The 16286-nt window shown below is 43.3% G+C and overlaps 1 protein-coding gene across 1 annotated transcript in view; it reads left to right on the top strand.

Annotated features, from left to right (window-relative positions):
* Nucleotides 1–12370, top strand: part of LOC126970310 (rho GTPase-activating protein 39) — a 44146-nt gene extending 31776 nt beyond the window's left edge. Inside the window, exons 18-22 of the mRNA XM_050816154.1 lie at nt 1499–1691; nt 3091–3222; nt 6063–6303; nt 6682–6836; nt 10568–12370. Of these exons, the coding sequence (XP_050672111.1) occupies nt 1499–1691; nt 3091–3222; nt 6063–6303; nt 6682–6836; nt 10568–10792 (946 nt within the window). The 3' untranslated portion in view covers nt 10793–12370. The remainder of the gene's footprint in view (nt 1–1498; nt 1692–3090; nt 3223–6062; nt 6304–6681; nt 6837–10567) is intronic.
* The last annotated feature ends 3916 nt before the right edge of the window (nt 12371–16286 follow it).

Here is a 16286-nt window from a genome sequence, read left to right as displayed (position 1 = left end):
TCCTTTATCTTTCAACGAGCAATTCTTGCATATATATATATATATTTCAAATCTCTGAAACGGGTCCAACCATTTTAATAAAATGGTATGTAGATTTTGGGGTGAGAAATCGATCTAGCTAGGTTTCAATTTTAAAAAATTTAGGTTTAACCGCGTTTTAATGAGAAACAACAACAGAGGTAAGTTTCGCTACTATATACAAGACTATAATAGGATGGGACTTTGGATGAGCCGGAAAGCAGAAGACCCCGGTTCGAATCCAGATGATCCGAGGCTCGGTCGTCCAGATATTGTTTATAACTCCAGTGTCCTGATGTTTGTTTCAGTGAACTCCTAAACTAATGAACGGATTTCAATGGGTATTACTTTACGGAGTGCAGTTTAGTCTAATTTTAGAAATAGGATAGTTTTTATTTCGATTCGGGACCCATAATTATTTTTATTTCCAATATTTGTTTTGTATGGACATATTTTCTGTGAGAGAATTTATTGACGCAAGGTTTGACAGTTCTGCTGTGAAACAATTTCATTATAACAGCATGGTGCATATTTTACAAAATTGTTTTTGATGTTATGAAATATTATTGAAAAATTCATAGAAAACCGTATTTTATTTATTATGTACAGAACAACGTCTGTCGGGTCAGCTAGTATAACATAAAAATAGCAATTTGGAGGTTATTAGAATTGAATTGCATTAAAAATAAAGAAGGGTACGGATAATGCTGATGTCACACTAAACTCTACAGGAACCACCGTGGTATTCAACAATTGAAGGTAGGTTGAGAACGTCTTGGACAGTATAGATGGTATCTTCTCGTACGACGCGGGCGGTCGCAATTGGAAGAAGGGGTGTGTAGGCTATTGTCCAACGTCCACACATACGTGACGTTAAAGGTCGTGCCTAGCGTCACCGATTGGCTACCGGTTTCGACTTGAATTGGGTTGAGGCACAGCACCGATAGATGCATACCTTAGATTGTACGATCTACAGAATTGAAATTAACCGGTTCCTTATGAAACAATATACAGTGCAGACAGAAGGAACGGGTAGTGAGGTGCAACAATTGATTTCGGCGAAACTTGTGATTTTATTGAAGTTATACATCTTTAGGCGTGTTATGAAAAAATGATAAGAGTGAAATTTTAAGATGCGCGCGCATCACTGTAACAGGGTGAAATTGGTTCCAAAAATATTCTGACGTTTGCGACATTCGTTATTTTTTTTGGTTTGTTCCTCTATTATTAGGATAGGCAAAGGGTTCAAGCCCGTTCAGCCGTATTCGTTATTTAATAATTAATTGTGAAAGCCATCGTTGCAATACTTTTTACGTATGCAATTGTTCTTTCTAAAAAAGTAAGAATAGCACGAGGAATAAATATTTTCAATCAACTTCAAAAAAAGAGGAGGTTCTCAATTCATCGGTATGTTTTTTTAAAAGCGAGGGCACTTGGGGGTCGGTAGCATGTGTCAGTTTGTAGCGGGCTGTCTGTGCAGGCTGCGCGACGAGCTGTACGTGCAGCTGTGCCGCCAGAGCACGGAGAACCCGCTGCGGGACTCGCTGCTGCGCGGCTGGGAGCTGCTGGCCGTGTGCCTGGCCTTCGTGCCGCCCTCGCCCGCCTTCCAGCCCGCGCTCACCAACTACGTCAACCGGCATCGGGACCCTGCCTTCGCGGACTGCTTCCCGGAGGTACTACGTACTACAACAACCACAATGTTGACTTACATGTGTTATTATACATCCAACGAGAACGCTCTCATGGTCGCTCAGAGGGCAATGGAGAGGGCTATGCTCGGAGTTTCCCAGCGAAATCGAATGAGGATATCCATAAATAACAAAAGTTACCGATACAGTCTAAATGATTGCGAAACTGAAGTGGCAGTGGGCAGGGCACATAGTTCCGCGGACAGATGGCCGTTGGGGCAGTAATGTTCTCGAATGGCGACCACGTACCGGAAGACGCAGTGTTGGTAGGCCCCCCCACACGATGGACCGACGATCTGGTCAAGATCGCCGGAATTCGATGGATGAGGGCAGCGCAGGACCGATTGTCGTGGAAATCTTTGGGGGAGGCCTTCGTCCAGCAGCGGATGTTGTCAGGCTGATGATGATGATGATCACGATATATCCAACGTGTGTATGCCGAGCCTAGAAAGACGAAAGTGTGTTTAGATAGCTAAGTCTAGAATGTCTCATGGCGCACTTATTTTGCCGGCAGTTAATGATTTTTGGTAATGGCATCTACTAACAATAATCCAGTTAAAGAATACTTACTTACTTCTTCTATACAAAATAAATGGCAGCCGGACATATCTTTGAGGAGGCTGTTCTTAAAAACAATTGCCGAGAATTCGCGAAATATCTTCACATCGACGCCACTCTTGGGACGTCCGACTAGCAGTGTATTGCCCAACAAATGACAATTTTGAATTCTGTCAATTAAATTCTTACATTATCACAGCTTCTATTGCTTAGAAGAATAAGCGAGAGAATCAATAATTGCTCTTTTAAAAGAATATACCACAAATAGCTGTTCTATATGACAGATCGAAGTCAGTCCGGGCAGCTAGTAAATAAATGCGAACTTTTATCGTCTTTTGAAGTATTTTGAAATATATAACTTTAAATTTAACATCAAAAACAGAGTTTGCAATGACAGGATGGTCTCGCCAATATTGTTAAACATTGTACTGCAAAACCTAACAATATTGTTTAACATTGTACTGCGAAACCATGGAATTTCCTTGAATGTACGTGGTAAATATTTCAATAATTTTTTTTTCATAACAATCATTGTATGAGTTACACCTTTAATGATTATTATGATGATAATTAAAGTCCGAGAGAAGTAAAGGTCTTTAATAGTTGTATAAATGATATATTGATAGAAAGATAAAATAAACTGATAGATTTTAAAATGATATGTTTATGAGTTACGCGCGGCGTGATTGATTGCCGATGACGAACTGACTGTCTAAATGACCTATGTGCTGAAATAACAAATGTACGTGCGTTGGCCCGTACAATCATCAAAGACTTTTAACTCTTAACGTAACAATTTCTTATATCGTAATTTTATAATTTGTAGGTTGGCAAATGGCCTATTCATGTCCAAGTGTCTCACTACGCGAGTGTGGCGTGCAAGAGGCTGGAGAGGATAGGTTTCGGAGGAAAGAGGCAGCCCAGGAAACCCACCACCGAAGACATCGACCAAGCAAGGGTTAGTAAACATGTGAGGAATACGCCTTAAAGTAATGAGTATCACAATAATAAGTGACTGCTCTACTTGGTAATGAATGTTGGTTATGGCAGAAGAAGAATGAAAGCAAAATGATGATGCATGAAAGATGCATCCAATAAACGATAATGTATATTTATATACTTAATTCTTTGTTATTTTTTATGAAATAATTTATATTATGTTAACAAGATTCATGAATTGGATTCAGCACCTTACAAACTACCTAGACCAGCCATAAGTTCTATTACAAATGAAAATGCATATTTTTGAATGAAGTAATGTAGCTTCTATACAGGCCTTTAATCTGTTTGGCCACGAATCTATGGATTTACGCACTTTTTCCAAGGGAAATTTCGCCACTGCTTGCTTCAAATATTTTTTAAGAGACTCAATGTCGCCGTGTCGTTTAGAGCAGGCCTTGTCCTCTAAAACTGACCATAATTTGAAGTCTAAAGGGTTGAGGTTTGGTATGGATGAGAGACAGTCTTCAAGTCTTATAAAGTCCGCAACGTTTCAAGCCAGGCTTGGGTAGTTCGTGTCTTGTGACCAAGTGCAGAGTCTTGCTGGAAAGTCCACGGTATATTTTTATAAGTATATTATTATAATTTATACGGTATATTATTATAAAGTGTATTGCTGAGAGGTTTCACAACATGATCCAAGACTGTATCTAGATACACTTTGGCTGAAGTTTTCACACCTTTTTCACAAAAATGTAGTTTTTTGACTCCTTGATAAGACACGCACCACCAAACCATCATTGACGTAGACAACTTGAGCAGCTTCTTCAGAACTGTGAGCGTACACTTTATCATTATTGTAGTGTTCTTCAATCGTGAAAACTATTTCATCGGTAAAGAGGATATTTCTGTGCCTTTCACCTGCATATCGCGACAGAAGGCGTTATGATCGATCCACTCTCTTTAATTGTAAAGATTGATTTAGGGCATGTCCTGTATATCGGCGATAAGCATATATTTATAATATGCCACAGAGTCCTAGCGGGAATCTTCATTTCTCGCGAAGATTTTTTGCTTCCTAATGGGGACGAATTCTGGCTTTAACAGCATTAACAAATTAAAATTCAAATATTTTTATTCAAAATCACTTATGGAACATCAAAAACTACCACTCATTCAAAAAAGACTGCCTCAGACCTGAGAAGAATGGGCGCAAAAAACTCAGCGGGCTTTTTTTTATATAAAAATATGGATTACAATGTGAAATCGTACACAACAAACATTTATAATTAAAGAGCCTGAGGGTGTTCGCTTCATTCCAAGTCTGTGGTGTCATTTAAAAAATCGTTTATGGTATACTAAGCTTTTCCACACAAACGTTTTTTAACAATTCATTTAAATTTCGTAACACATTTGTTTTGTTTTTTTTTTCACAATTTTCTGGGATCATATTGTAGAAGCATATACATCGCCCAACAAAAGACTTACTAACTCGACCCAACCGAGTAGTAGGTATAACAAGTTTATGTTTGTTCCTCGTGTTAACATTATGAATGTCACAGTTTCTAGAAAATTTCTCAATGTGCTTATGAACATACAGAACATGCAACAGTCAAAATGTTTATTTCTTAAATTTTTTCTAATAATGATTCTTTAGGACCTAGGTTATAAATCGCGCGAAAAGCCCTCTACTGCAGCACAAAGATGGTATTAATATCGGCCGCACTGCCCCATAACAATATACCATAGATCATAAAACTATGAAAATAACTAAAGTATACTAGTCGCGCCGTATCTATGTCAGTTAATCGTCTATTTTCTTATGCTGCAGAACTAAGCCTATTCGCCAATCCTTCAATATGGGGGCCCCATTGCAATTTGCCAGCAGCCTTTGTAGTCCACCTCGATCTTTTCTGGTCGACAGACGAAGTGTTGCTTTATCTGTTGATAATACGATATACATCTGGAATATGATCGACGGCTCCATACCCACTTTGTGCAAGGCGATCACTGCAATCCTATTTTCTTTAACACCCCATTCCATATTGTAATTTGATAATGAACACGAAAAAAATATGTGAAATGGCGCAAAATTGAATTAAGTTTTTAAAATATTATATATGTTCCAATTTCAATATAATTAAGCCTAATTGAATAATGTTTGAGTTTGACTTTGAGTGATAGATAGAGAAATAATATAATCAGAGAGTGAGCAAGAGTGGAATAAATGGAAGTTAGACACTTAAAAAAAGTGAATTGAGGTGATTTGATCAAGTGGAAAGGAAGGGTGAGAGTAATTAATTAACTTAATGCACAACTTAATGCATCGAATGTGAAGACGCACTTCCTAACTACTTTTTTGGAGGTGTGGAAGTCCTGGCTTACATACAGGAATTAACCTAGCTGTGGGATGATCATTTGGGGGTGGACTGGAGTGGGAGCGCTTTTAGACCTCGACTTTAGGCCGCCTTCTGTCTTCAATCAATCTCATAATTCTTCAAGTGTCTTCGGATTAGGGATTCGCCAACACCCCGGGGCTAAGGGTGACCCTCAAGTGAAGAGGGAAGTACAATTTTCTTTAGCTAACCCGTTAGTTGTCTCATTTCTTTGTATGTAATGTGTGAACAATCAAGTGGCATTCGGATTGATCAAGTTCAAGATTACTGTAAATTAGAGCTATTGGGGTTGATGCTACTGTACGAAGCCAGGCAAGTATGTATGTTGTGACTGTGGCAGAGGTAATATCTGACATCATTGTATATGTAAGGTAAATGCTGAGGTTTCATAGTAATTATTGCTTATTATAAATATTACTTTAAATTCCCAACATGATATGGTATTTTCAATTATCGCTTACAGATACAAATATTCCGACAATCAATGTTTGGTAATACGTTGCAAGAGGTAATGACGCTGCAGAAAGAACGGTTCCCGAACCGGCAGCTGCCCTGGGTGCAGGTGGCTCTGTCCCAGCAAGTGCTGGCGCTGAACGGGAAGGAAACCGAGGGAATATTTCGGGTCTCTGCGGACGTGGATGAAGTCAATGCGCTCAAGGCAAAGATAGATAATTGGGAATTACCTGATGCGTCCATGTTAACAGGTGAATAGAAGATGTATTAATTGCCATATAAATTACTGTTTTCGTATCATATTTTGTCAGTTCGCAACGGATGTGGCTCACTTTATGGTAAGAGTTACATATTATTGATGAACATGCCCTGAAAAAGGTTTAGTTTTACATTAATGCATGAGACTTCACAATGGACAATCTGTTACCTTTAAATGTGTCTACTGCCATGTCGAAGTATATAAAAAGAATTCAAATAATATGGAGGATAAGAAAAGAATCACTGAAGAATGTCTTGGTAATTATAGAGATTTCTCGTTTAAAGATTCTAACTATTTCTTATTCGTTTGATTCCGCCACGTAACTCTTGCCTGTTGTTGTATTGTTATATCAGTGTTGCTCCTGCTTCAGACGCTCATGCACCGGCAAGTCTTCTCAAGCTGTGGTACCGCGAGCTATACGAGCCGCTGATCCCGGACGCGCTGTACGCCGCGTGCGTGGCGGCCGGTCAGGACGTGCCCGCCTGCACGCGAGCGCTGCAGAGACTGCCGCCGCTCAACCGACTGGTAACTGCTCTGTGTACAGTGTACCGCACCTGTGTACCGCGAGCTGTACGAGCCGCTGATCCCGGACGCGCTGTACGCCGCGTGCGTGGCGGCCGGTCAGGACGTGCCCGCCTACACGCGAGCGCTGCAGAGACTGCCGCCGCTCAACCGACTGGTAACTGCTCTGTGTACAGTGTACCGCACCTGTGGACCGCGAGCTGTACGAGCCGCTGATCCCGGACGCGCTGTACGCCGCGTGCGTGGCGGCCGGTCAGGACGTGCCCGCCTACACGCGAGCGCTGCAGAGACTGCCGCCGCTCAACCGACTGGTAACTGCTCTGTGTACAGTGTACCGCACCTGTGGACCGCGAGCTGTACGAGCCGCTGATCCCGGACGCGCTGTACGCCGCGTGCGTGGCGGCCGGTCAGGACGTGCCCGCCTGCACGCGAGCGCTGCAGAGACTGCCGCCGCTCAACCGACTCGTAACTGCTCTGTGTACAGTGTACCGCACCTGTGGACCGCGAGCTGTACGAGCCGCTGATCCCGGACGCGCTGTACGCCGCGTGCGTGGCGGCCGGTCAGGACGTGCCCGCCTACACGCGAGCGCTGCAGAGACTGCCGCCGCTCAACCGACTGGTAACTGCTCTGTGTACAGTGTACCGCACCTGTGGACCGCGAGCTGTACGAGCCGCTGATCCCGGACGCGCTGTACGCCGCGTGCGTGGCGGCCGGTCAGGACGTGCCCGCCTACACGCGAGCGCTGCAGAGACTGCCGCCGCTCAACCGACTGGTAACTGCTCTGTGTACAGTGTACCGCACCTGTGGACCGCGAGCTGTACGAGCCGCTGATCCCGGACGCGCTGTACGCCGCGTGCGTGGCGGCCGGTCAGGACGTGCCCGCCTGCACGCGAGCGCTGCAGAGACTGCCGCCGCTCAACCGACTGGTAACTGCTCTGTGTACAGTGTACCGCACCTGTGGACCGCGAGCTGTACGAGCCGCTGATCCCGGACGCGCTGTACGCCGCGTGCGTGGCGGCCGGTCAGGACGTGCCCGCCTACACGCGAGCGCTGCAGAGACTGCCGCCGCTCAACCGACTGGTAACTGCTCTGTGTACAGTGTACCGCACCTGTGGACCGCGAGCTGTACGAGCCGCTGATCCCGGACGCGCTGTACGCCGCGTGCGTGGCGGCCGGTCAGGACGTGCCCGCCTGCACGCGAGCGCTGCAGAGACTGCCGCCGCTCAACCGACTCGTAACTGCTCTGTGTACAGTGTACCGCACCTGTGGACCGCGAGCTGTACGAGCCGCTGATCCCGGACGCGCTGTACGCCGCGTGCGTGGCGGCCGGTCAGGACGTGCCCGCCTGCACGCGAGCGCTGCAGAGACTGCCGCCGCTCAACCGACTGGTAACTGCTCTGTGTACAGTGTACCGCACCTGTGGACCGCGAGCTGTACGAGCCGCTGATCCCGGACGCGCTGTACGCCGCGTGCGTGGCGGCCGGTCAGGACGTGCCCGCCTACACGCGAGCGCTGCAGAGACTGCCGCCGCTCAACCGACTGGTAACTGCTCTGTGTACAGTGTACCGCACCTGTGGACCGCGAGCTGTACGAGCCGCTGATCCCGGACGCGCTGTACGCCGCGTGCGTGGCGGCCGGTCAGGACGTGCCCGCCTGCACGCGAGCGCTGCAGAGACTGCCGCCGCTCAACCGACTGGTAACTGCTCTGTGTACAGTGTACCGCACCTGTGGACCGCGAGCTGTACGAGCCGCTGATCCCGGACGCGCTGTACGCCGCGTGCGTGGCGGCCGGTCAGGACGTGCCCGCCTGCACGCGAGCGCTGCAGAGACTGCCGCCGCTCAACCGACTGGTAACTGCTCTGTGTACAGTGTACCGCACCTGTGGACCGCGAGCTGTACGTGCCGCTGATCCCGGACGCGCTGTACGCCGCGTGCGTGGCGGCCGGTCAGGACGTGCCCGCCTGCACGCGAGCGCTGCAGAGACTGCCGCCGCTCAACCGACTGGTAACTGCTCTGTGTACAGTGTACCGCACCTGTGTACCGCGAGCTGTACGAGCCGCTGATCCCGGACGCGCTGTACGCCGCGTGCGTGGCGGCCGGTCAGGACGTGCCCGCCTACACGCGAGCGCTGCAGAGACTGCCGCCGCTCAACCGACTGGTAACTGCTCTGTGTACAGTGTACCGCACCTGTGGACCGCGAGCTGTACGAGCCGCTGATCCCGGACGCGCTGTACGCCGCGTGCGTGGCGGCCGGTCAGGACGTGCCCGCCTGCACGCGAGCGCTGCAGAGACTGCCGCCGCTCAACCGACTGGTAACTGCTCTGTGTACAGTGTACCGCACCTGTGGACCGCGAGCTGTACGAGCCGCTGATCCCGGACGCGCTGTACGCCGCGTGCGTGGCGGCCGGTCAGGACGTGCCCGCCTGCACGCGAGCGCTGCAGAGACTGCCGCCGCTCAACCGACTGGTAACTGCTCTGTGTACAGTGTACCGCACCTGTGGACCGCGAGCTGTACGAGCCGCTGATCCCGGACGCGCTGTACGCCGCGTGCGTGGCGGCCGGTCAGGACGTGCCCGCCTGCACGCGAGCGCTGCAGAGACTGCCGCCGCTCAACCGACTGGTAACTGCTCTGTGTACAGTGTACCGCACCTGTGGACCGCGAGCTGTACGAGCCGCTGATCCCGGACACGCTGTACGCCGCGTGCGTGGCGGCCGGTCAGGACGTGCCCGCCTGCACGCGAGCGCTGCAGAGACTGCCGCCGCTCAACCGACTGGTAACTGCTCTGTGTACAGTGTACCGCACCTGTGGACCGCGAGCTGTACGAGCCGCTGATCCCGGACGCGCTGTACGCCGCGTGCGTGGCGGCCGGTCAGGTCGTGCCCGCCTACACGCGAGCGCTGCAGAGACTGCCGCCGCTCAACCGACTGGTAACTGCTCTGTGTACAGTGTACCGCACCTGTGGACCGCGAGCTGTACGAGCCGCTGATCCCGGACGCGCTGGACGCCGCGTGCGTGGCGGCCGGTCAGGACGTGCCCGCCTGCACGCGAGCGCTGCAGAGACTGCCGCCGCTCAACCGACTGGTAACTGCTCTGTGTACAGTGTACCGCACCTGTGGACCGCGAGCTGTACGTGCCGCTGATCCCGGACGCGCTGTACGCCGCGTGCGTGGCGGCCGGTCAGGACGTGCCCGCCTGCACGCGAGCGCTGCAGAGACTGCCGCCGCTCAACCGACTGGTAACTGCTCTGTGTACAGTGTACCGCACCTGTGTACCGCGAGCTGTACGAGCCGCTGATCCTGGACGCGCTGTACGCCGCGTGCGTGGCGGCCGGTCAGGACGTGCCCGCCTGCACGCGAGCGCTGCAGAGACTGCCGCCGCTCAACCGACTGGTAACTGCTCTGTGTACAGTGTACCGCACCTGTGGACCGCGAGCTGTACGAGCCGCTGATCCCGGCCTGGTAACTGCCAATTGTTTTTGGTGCGCTAAACAGCAGTGCATCCCTTACTATTTGTGCTATGGTACAGTGAGCCGAGGAATCTTTAGTACCACAAAAAACATCAATTAATAGTCTTCTAAAACTGGAATACCAGGACGGGTTATGGCATACAGCCGCAGATTTGAGAGGGAGTATGAGTTTTAAACTTTGCTTAAGAATAATTCAAGTTAAAATTATCAATTTGTATTTGAGTAGCCAGTACTTTATATTTTATAAATATATATTTAAATTACAGGTACTAACGTATTTAATAAGCTTCCTGCAACAATTTACCGCGCCGGAAGTGGTGAGTCAGACAAAAATGGATTCCGCAAACCTGGCGATGGTGTTCGCCCCCAACTGCCTCCGCTGCACCTCGCACGACCCCAGGGTGATCTTGGAGAACGCGCGGAAGGAGATGACCTTCCTGAAGACCTTGATCACGAACCTGGACACATCTCACGTGAGAGATCTGCTGTGACCAATGAATCTCAATTTCTGTAATAATAATGTTGTAGAATGTCGACTTAGCCGGTTTACGTAGTTCATTAGTCTATTGCGGAAATCGGAATCGACGGTATTGTTGACTTGTCGTCATTAGGAAACTAAGGAACAGGAAATTAGGTGTTTGTGTTGAACCTTCCTGTTGATAGCATTCCAAAGAAGATTTATCAATGTTATACAAAACTGCCTAGTAATCAAAGATCTCACAGCACTCCAGAAACCTTACCCCGTAATTTCGATCGCCGCAGTAGACATGAAGAAGTATATATAGCTTAGATATTTAAACGATGATAGTTTCGACAGTGCTTCTGTTTTGCAATGGTACTAATTACATACATATTATGCATATCAGTTATCTTGTCTATTGTAGATAGACATCCACTAATATAATAATTTTTGGCGGAAATTATAAATACTTATAGGTTAAATCTGTGGCGGAACAAATCACTAACGTGAAATAACACATGGACCTAAAGCAAGCTCTATTTGTAATAGCCATTTTTTTAATGTCAAAACCAACATATCCATCGTAACTTTGTAAAATGCTGTGTTATGCAAAAATTGCAATAAACTTTATAGTTCTATTTACTATTTAATTTCATATAATAAAGAATTTTGTTATTATTACACGAGAAACATTCGCAGTTTTAAAGGAGTTAGTTATGTACACAGTAGGTGTAATATTCTCAAGGGTATGTTGGTATATGTTTTTGGTATTGTTGAACTCAACCAAATTGTATGATATTTATATTTTTTTTTTTATTTAATTTGTTCGGCATTTTTGTCAATCTACTCTAACAATTTCCACATTCAAAGATGTGTATAGTTTTGTATTTTTGTACGCTATTATATTTTTATTTGGTTCTACCCAAAGATATTTAACGGATGTGATTGAATAGTTGAGCTTTATAAAAGTAAGTTTTTTTTGAGCACTGAAATTGCAAATTTGTGTCCATTCAGTAAACAAGAGAATGGCTTGAATCTAAAGTTTTTCAACTGGTTGCGTAGTGTAGCCGGATTTACACTTTTCTTTCTGGAATCTTGGTTTATAATAAAGCGAGCTCCCGAGGGAACCTACGCACCGCGCAAAACGTGTCCGTAAATGACGCACGATCATATTTAGTGGTATTTGGCTTTAGTAATGTACATTTAAATAAATATGAAAAGTATTAATATGCAGCTAACTTGTGACAACCCTGAAAATATAAATACATTAGTGAATTATTTTAGCGAGTACGATGGCAGTGGAGAAACATATTGTTATTGTAAATTATATTCTGTAACAGCCATGTTGTCATAGCTAACATTGTTAGGAACTGACGGTAAGAAATCTGTAGGCGTCGCCAAAAAGAGCGCAAGAAAATTAATAAAACAAATTCACGCTTCATCGAGCTATATAATAATCATAAGTACATAAATTTTACAAATTTAATTAATTTTTTTACTATAATATAATATGAATTATTTGAGGTGAAAAGTTATTAATTATTCGAAAATAAAATTATAATATGTTGAATAGACCTTCTTTGCGTAGCATTTTTGCTTTGCAAATTGATCGGTGAGTTTAAATTTTATTTCGAGAAAATAACTGCCTCATATGAATTTATGTTAGCATTATTGTACGTCCTTAATTGTTTTCTAGTATGTGTTATAAGTTGTATAATTTACAATTACTATGTCTATGAAATATATTATTTTAGTGTTTATAAGTTCAGTGCTATTTTTATACAGTATGACCGGTGAGACACTAACGATACTTAAGGAGAGTACTCGGTATTAGATTCTAGTTCTAATTACAAATACAATAACCCTGCAAATAGATGACGTGGGAATACACCACCGCACGCGACTATTTCGTTAGTTAAGCGCAAGCGTCGACACGTTCGTCTCTTCGACTCCGCGTTTCCCACTCCCACGCACTGTGATTAGCGTGAAATCCGTGCGTCCATGCATTGCGTAAATATTTACTTAACCTTCGGTTCAGTTTAATATGTAGACAATTAATATTACTTTTTTCTTCATCTACAGTGAACTTAGTATACTAACGTTATAGACAAACTCTCTCCTTATTACGGCGCGACTATAAAATGTTCATGTGTGCTAGTTTTACAGTTGTGTCATAGGTATTGACCAAAAGCAAAATAATACACACTTCAGTAACATATTGATAAACGGTGTCACGTATACAATATTTTATTTTCTAACACATTTATTAATATAATCTTTAGAAAATAAGAGTGTTTGATGCGAAAATAAGCACCACGCAACCAGTATTGAAGAATCAGTGTTTAGCTGTGAAATGTTTCTTTATTTGGATTGTTGCTGCAATAACAACACAAATTAAAACAGAATACGACACTATTATGCTTTTTAATTAATATCCGTTAAAATACAGAACAATAACGATAAAAACACTAACACTAGAATGCAGGCCAATTTGATAGGAGACTAAATTGTTTCCGAACGGCTTTACGGTACATCTATTCCGTCTCTTTCTCACACCTAGGTTTTTGTGTAAGGATAGTTATCTCACTCTCACACAGGGTTTGTCTATTACGCTAGTATACTAAGTTTATGGTATCCTCTGTCATACTGTATAGCGGGAGATTTAACTTACTACCCGAGAAGAATACCGAGTTTTGTTTCAAGTTTAGCATTAAATATTGCTGACATCATGCAATTGCAAGTGTCAAGTGTGACAAATATCAAGTGTGGTGGTCACGTTGCGAGGTTGTTAGATTGAGGGCATTGGTTTTTTATGAAAATATAGGACGAGACGAGCAGAACGATCAGCTGATGGTAATGAAAATGCAGTGCCGCTCAGGATTCTTGAAAAGCTAAAAAATTCTGAGCGGCACTACAATTATTGCGTTCGTCACCTTGAGACGTAAGGTGTTAAGTCTCATTTGCCCAGTAATTTCTCTAGCTACGGCGCCCTGCTGACCGAAACACAGTAATGTTTACACATTACTGCTTCACGGCAGAAATAGGCGCCGTTGTGGTACCCATAATCTAGCCGGCATCCTGTGAAAAGGAGACTCCCACTGGTAAATGATTGATTAATGTATAAGTGTTAAATGGCGCTAACTTTAAATGCTTGCAGATGTTTTTGCACACTTGCAATCGTGTCCATGGCTTTCCAATCTTTAGTTTAAGTCCGGTATCTTGTGAATATGACTGCCAGAAAGCCCTTATATATGTCAGTGAATGTAGAACTTTGCAAAATACACATATGCGCGACATCAGCGGGGTGCCGTCAGTTTGCAAACGATATATTTTGAATAGGGATTGGTGAATTTATTTACCTTTACCAACTACCTGTTAGTTCTACTATAAGTTAATTTGACTGATCATATTAACCGCCTCCATTTATTTATGTCACAAATTCGTACCTTTCGATATTCTCGTTATAATTAACTAAGTTGCATTTAATATTTGTTAGATATTATTTTTATATAATTCTTTTTTTTTAATATAATTAATCCAATTAATAATGTAATACATGTTACATTCCAAATGCATGCGGAATGGCATCAGTGAAGTAACCAATGATCAGATATTTTTATTATATTATATTTGTGTTATGACCTAAAATTTTGTGTCGTTAGCTGCGTAATTTACGATGATCTACTGAAAGTGTGTGTGTACTTATATGCACGCAAGAAGTTATACTTCTTTGGCCTAACGGAGCAAAAATCATTAAAGTAATTTATTCCTCGTGCTATTCAACGTTTTTAGAAAGAAAATTTTTGTAAAAATCTTGCAAAGATGGCTTTGACAATTAATTATGAAATAATGAATACGGCTGTATGGGCTTGAACCCTTTGCCTGTCCTAATAATGGACGAAGAAACCAAAAAAAAAAAAATAACGAATGATGCAAACGTTAGAAAATTTTAGGAACCAACTTCAACCTGTTGCTTTTATGTTACAGTGATCTTGAAATTTCACTCTCATCTTTTTTTCATAACGCGCCAAAAGAAGTATAACTTCAAAAACATTTGCGCATTTGGCTTAGCTCTAATTCTTTATTTAAAACATTGCTGTGTGATATAATATTAAAATGGTAAACGAAAAATATTATTATTAATAGTTCCTGTATTATCCTTTCAGGAACAAGTTCTTGTTACGATAGTGCTAAATCTACTATATTGTAAAATATATATGATCAAAATATATAATAAAATGACCATTTTATATAGTTGTTTTAAGTAATAATCTAGCTTTATGTAAACCGCAGAGGCCTTTGCCTAGCTGTGGTAAATAGAGATACCGTTATATGAATATTACCTCACATGCATTATTTGGGGCATACCGATCGTTACCACTTGCCTCTCAGATACAAACTTCCGTTTTAAAGTTCATAATAATTAGTCGTGCCATAATAATTAGCAAATAGTACATTGACATCAAATATATAAATTTATAAATTTTAACGCAATAATATTGTTATTATTTATTTTGGTGTGAGATGTACCTAACAATTGTTTTTACACACTCGTAGAAATAAACTTGGAAAATTGTAAACTGACATTTATGACCTTAGATAATTTATACGTCTAGATAGTCTCTTGCTGTTAGATTACCATTAAAAACAGTCCGGGAATATTAGTTTAGTATGTGACAAGCTACGTCTTACACTCGCTATTTGTATGACACTGTGTTAGTTTGGGTCAATTGATCATAATATAAAGTTAAATTTTTGTCGACATTTTCATAGCCGTCATTGCCTAGCATGGTAGCATCTGGTATGAACATATCTATTATTGCTCTTTGATGTTTCGGATTGTAATAATTATGAAGTTTTTTTTATATAAAGTAGACCCACCATAGTTTCTTAGGAAAAAAGTAACTATAATGCAGCATGGATGGCATTATGCAATAAACTAGAAACAATTATAATGTTGGGCTTCGGTATTACACTCTCGTATCTAGATAAAATTATGTGATGTCGCTTATTTTGAGAAATTTTTGTGTAGAATTTATCTGTAGAAGAAACATAACTAGATGTGAAAACGCTGAAATGTACTGCTGGCTGCAAAGTAAACGACCATAGCCAGACAGACAGACAGTAATATAAAATGTCTACGTACTGAAGAAGGTATTCTGCACACTGACACATCACATTCATTCAATTTTTATAACAAGTTGCCAGTTATGTTGATACCAGTTAAATAGACAAAATATAATTAAATTAATATCACTCACTCACTTTACTTTTGTATTTTGTGAGTTATCAAAGCAGTATGTTCTTAATGCAAACTTTTAGCCCCGGACGAGCAAAAAAAGAAGAACTCCACGCCGTGGTATTAGCAAGTGAAACACCGTAATGCTAGTGTGTGTGTGCGGTTACGGGGGATACTAGTTACAAAATTTTTTCACCCTTAAATAATCATATATGGACACAAATACTTATATAGTATCGTTTTTACACTTTTACAACGCACGACGGCATTTTTAAAATATTTTATT

This window comes from Leptidea sinapis, chromosome 1 (assembly GCF_905404315.1).
Source record: "Leptidea sinapis chromosome 1, ilLepSina1.1, whole genome shotgun sequence".
Taxonomy (NCBI): domain Eukaryota; kingdom Metazoa; phylum Arthropoda; class Insecta; order Lepidoptera; family Pieridae; genus Leptidea; species Leptidea sinapis.
The sequence above is the reverse complement of the archived record's forward strand: the minus strand, read 5'-3'. Positions and strand labels throughout refer to the sequence as shown.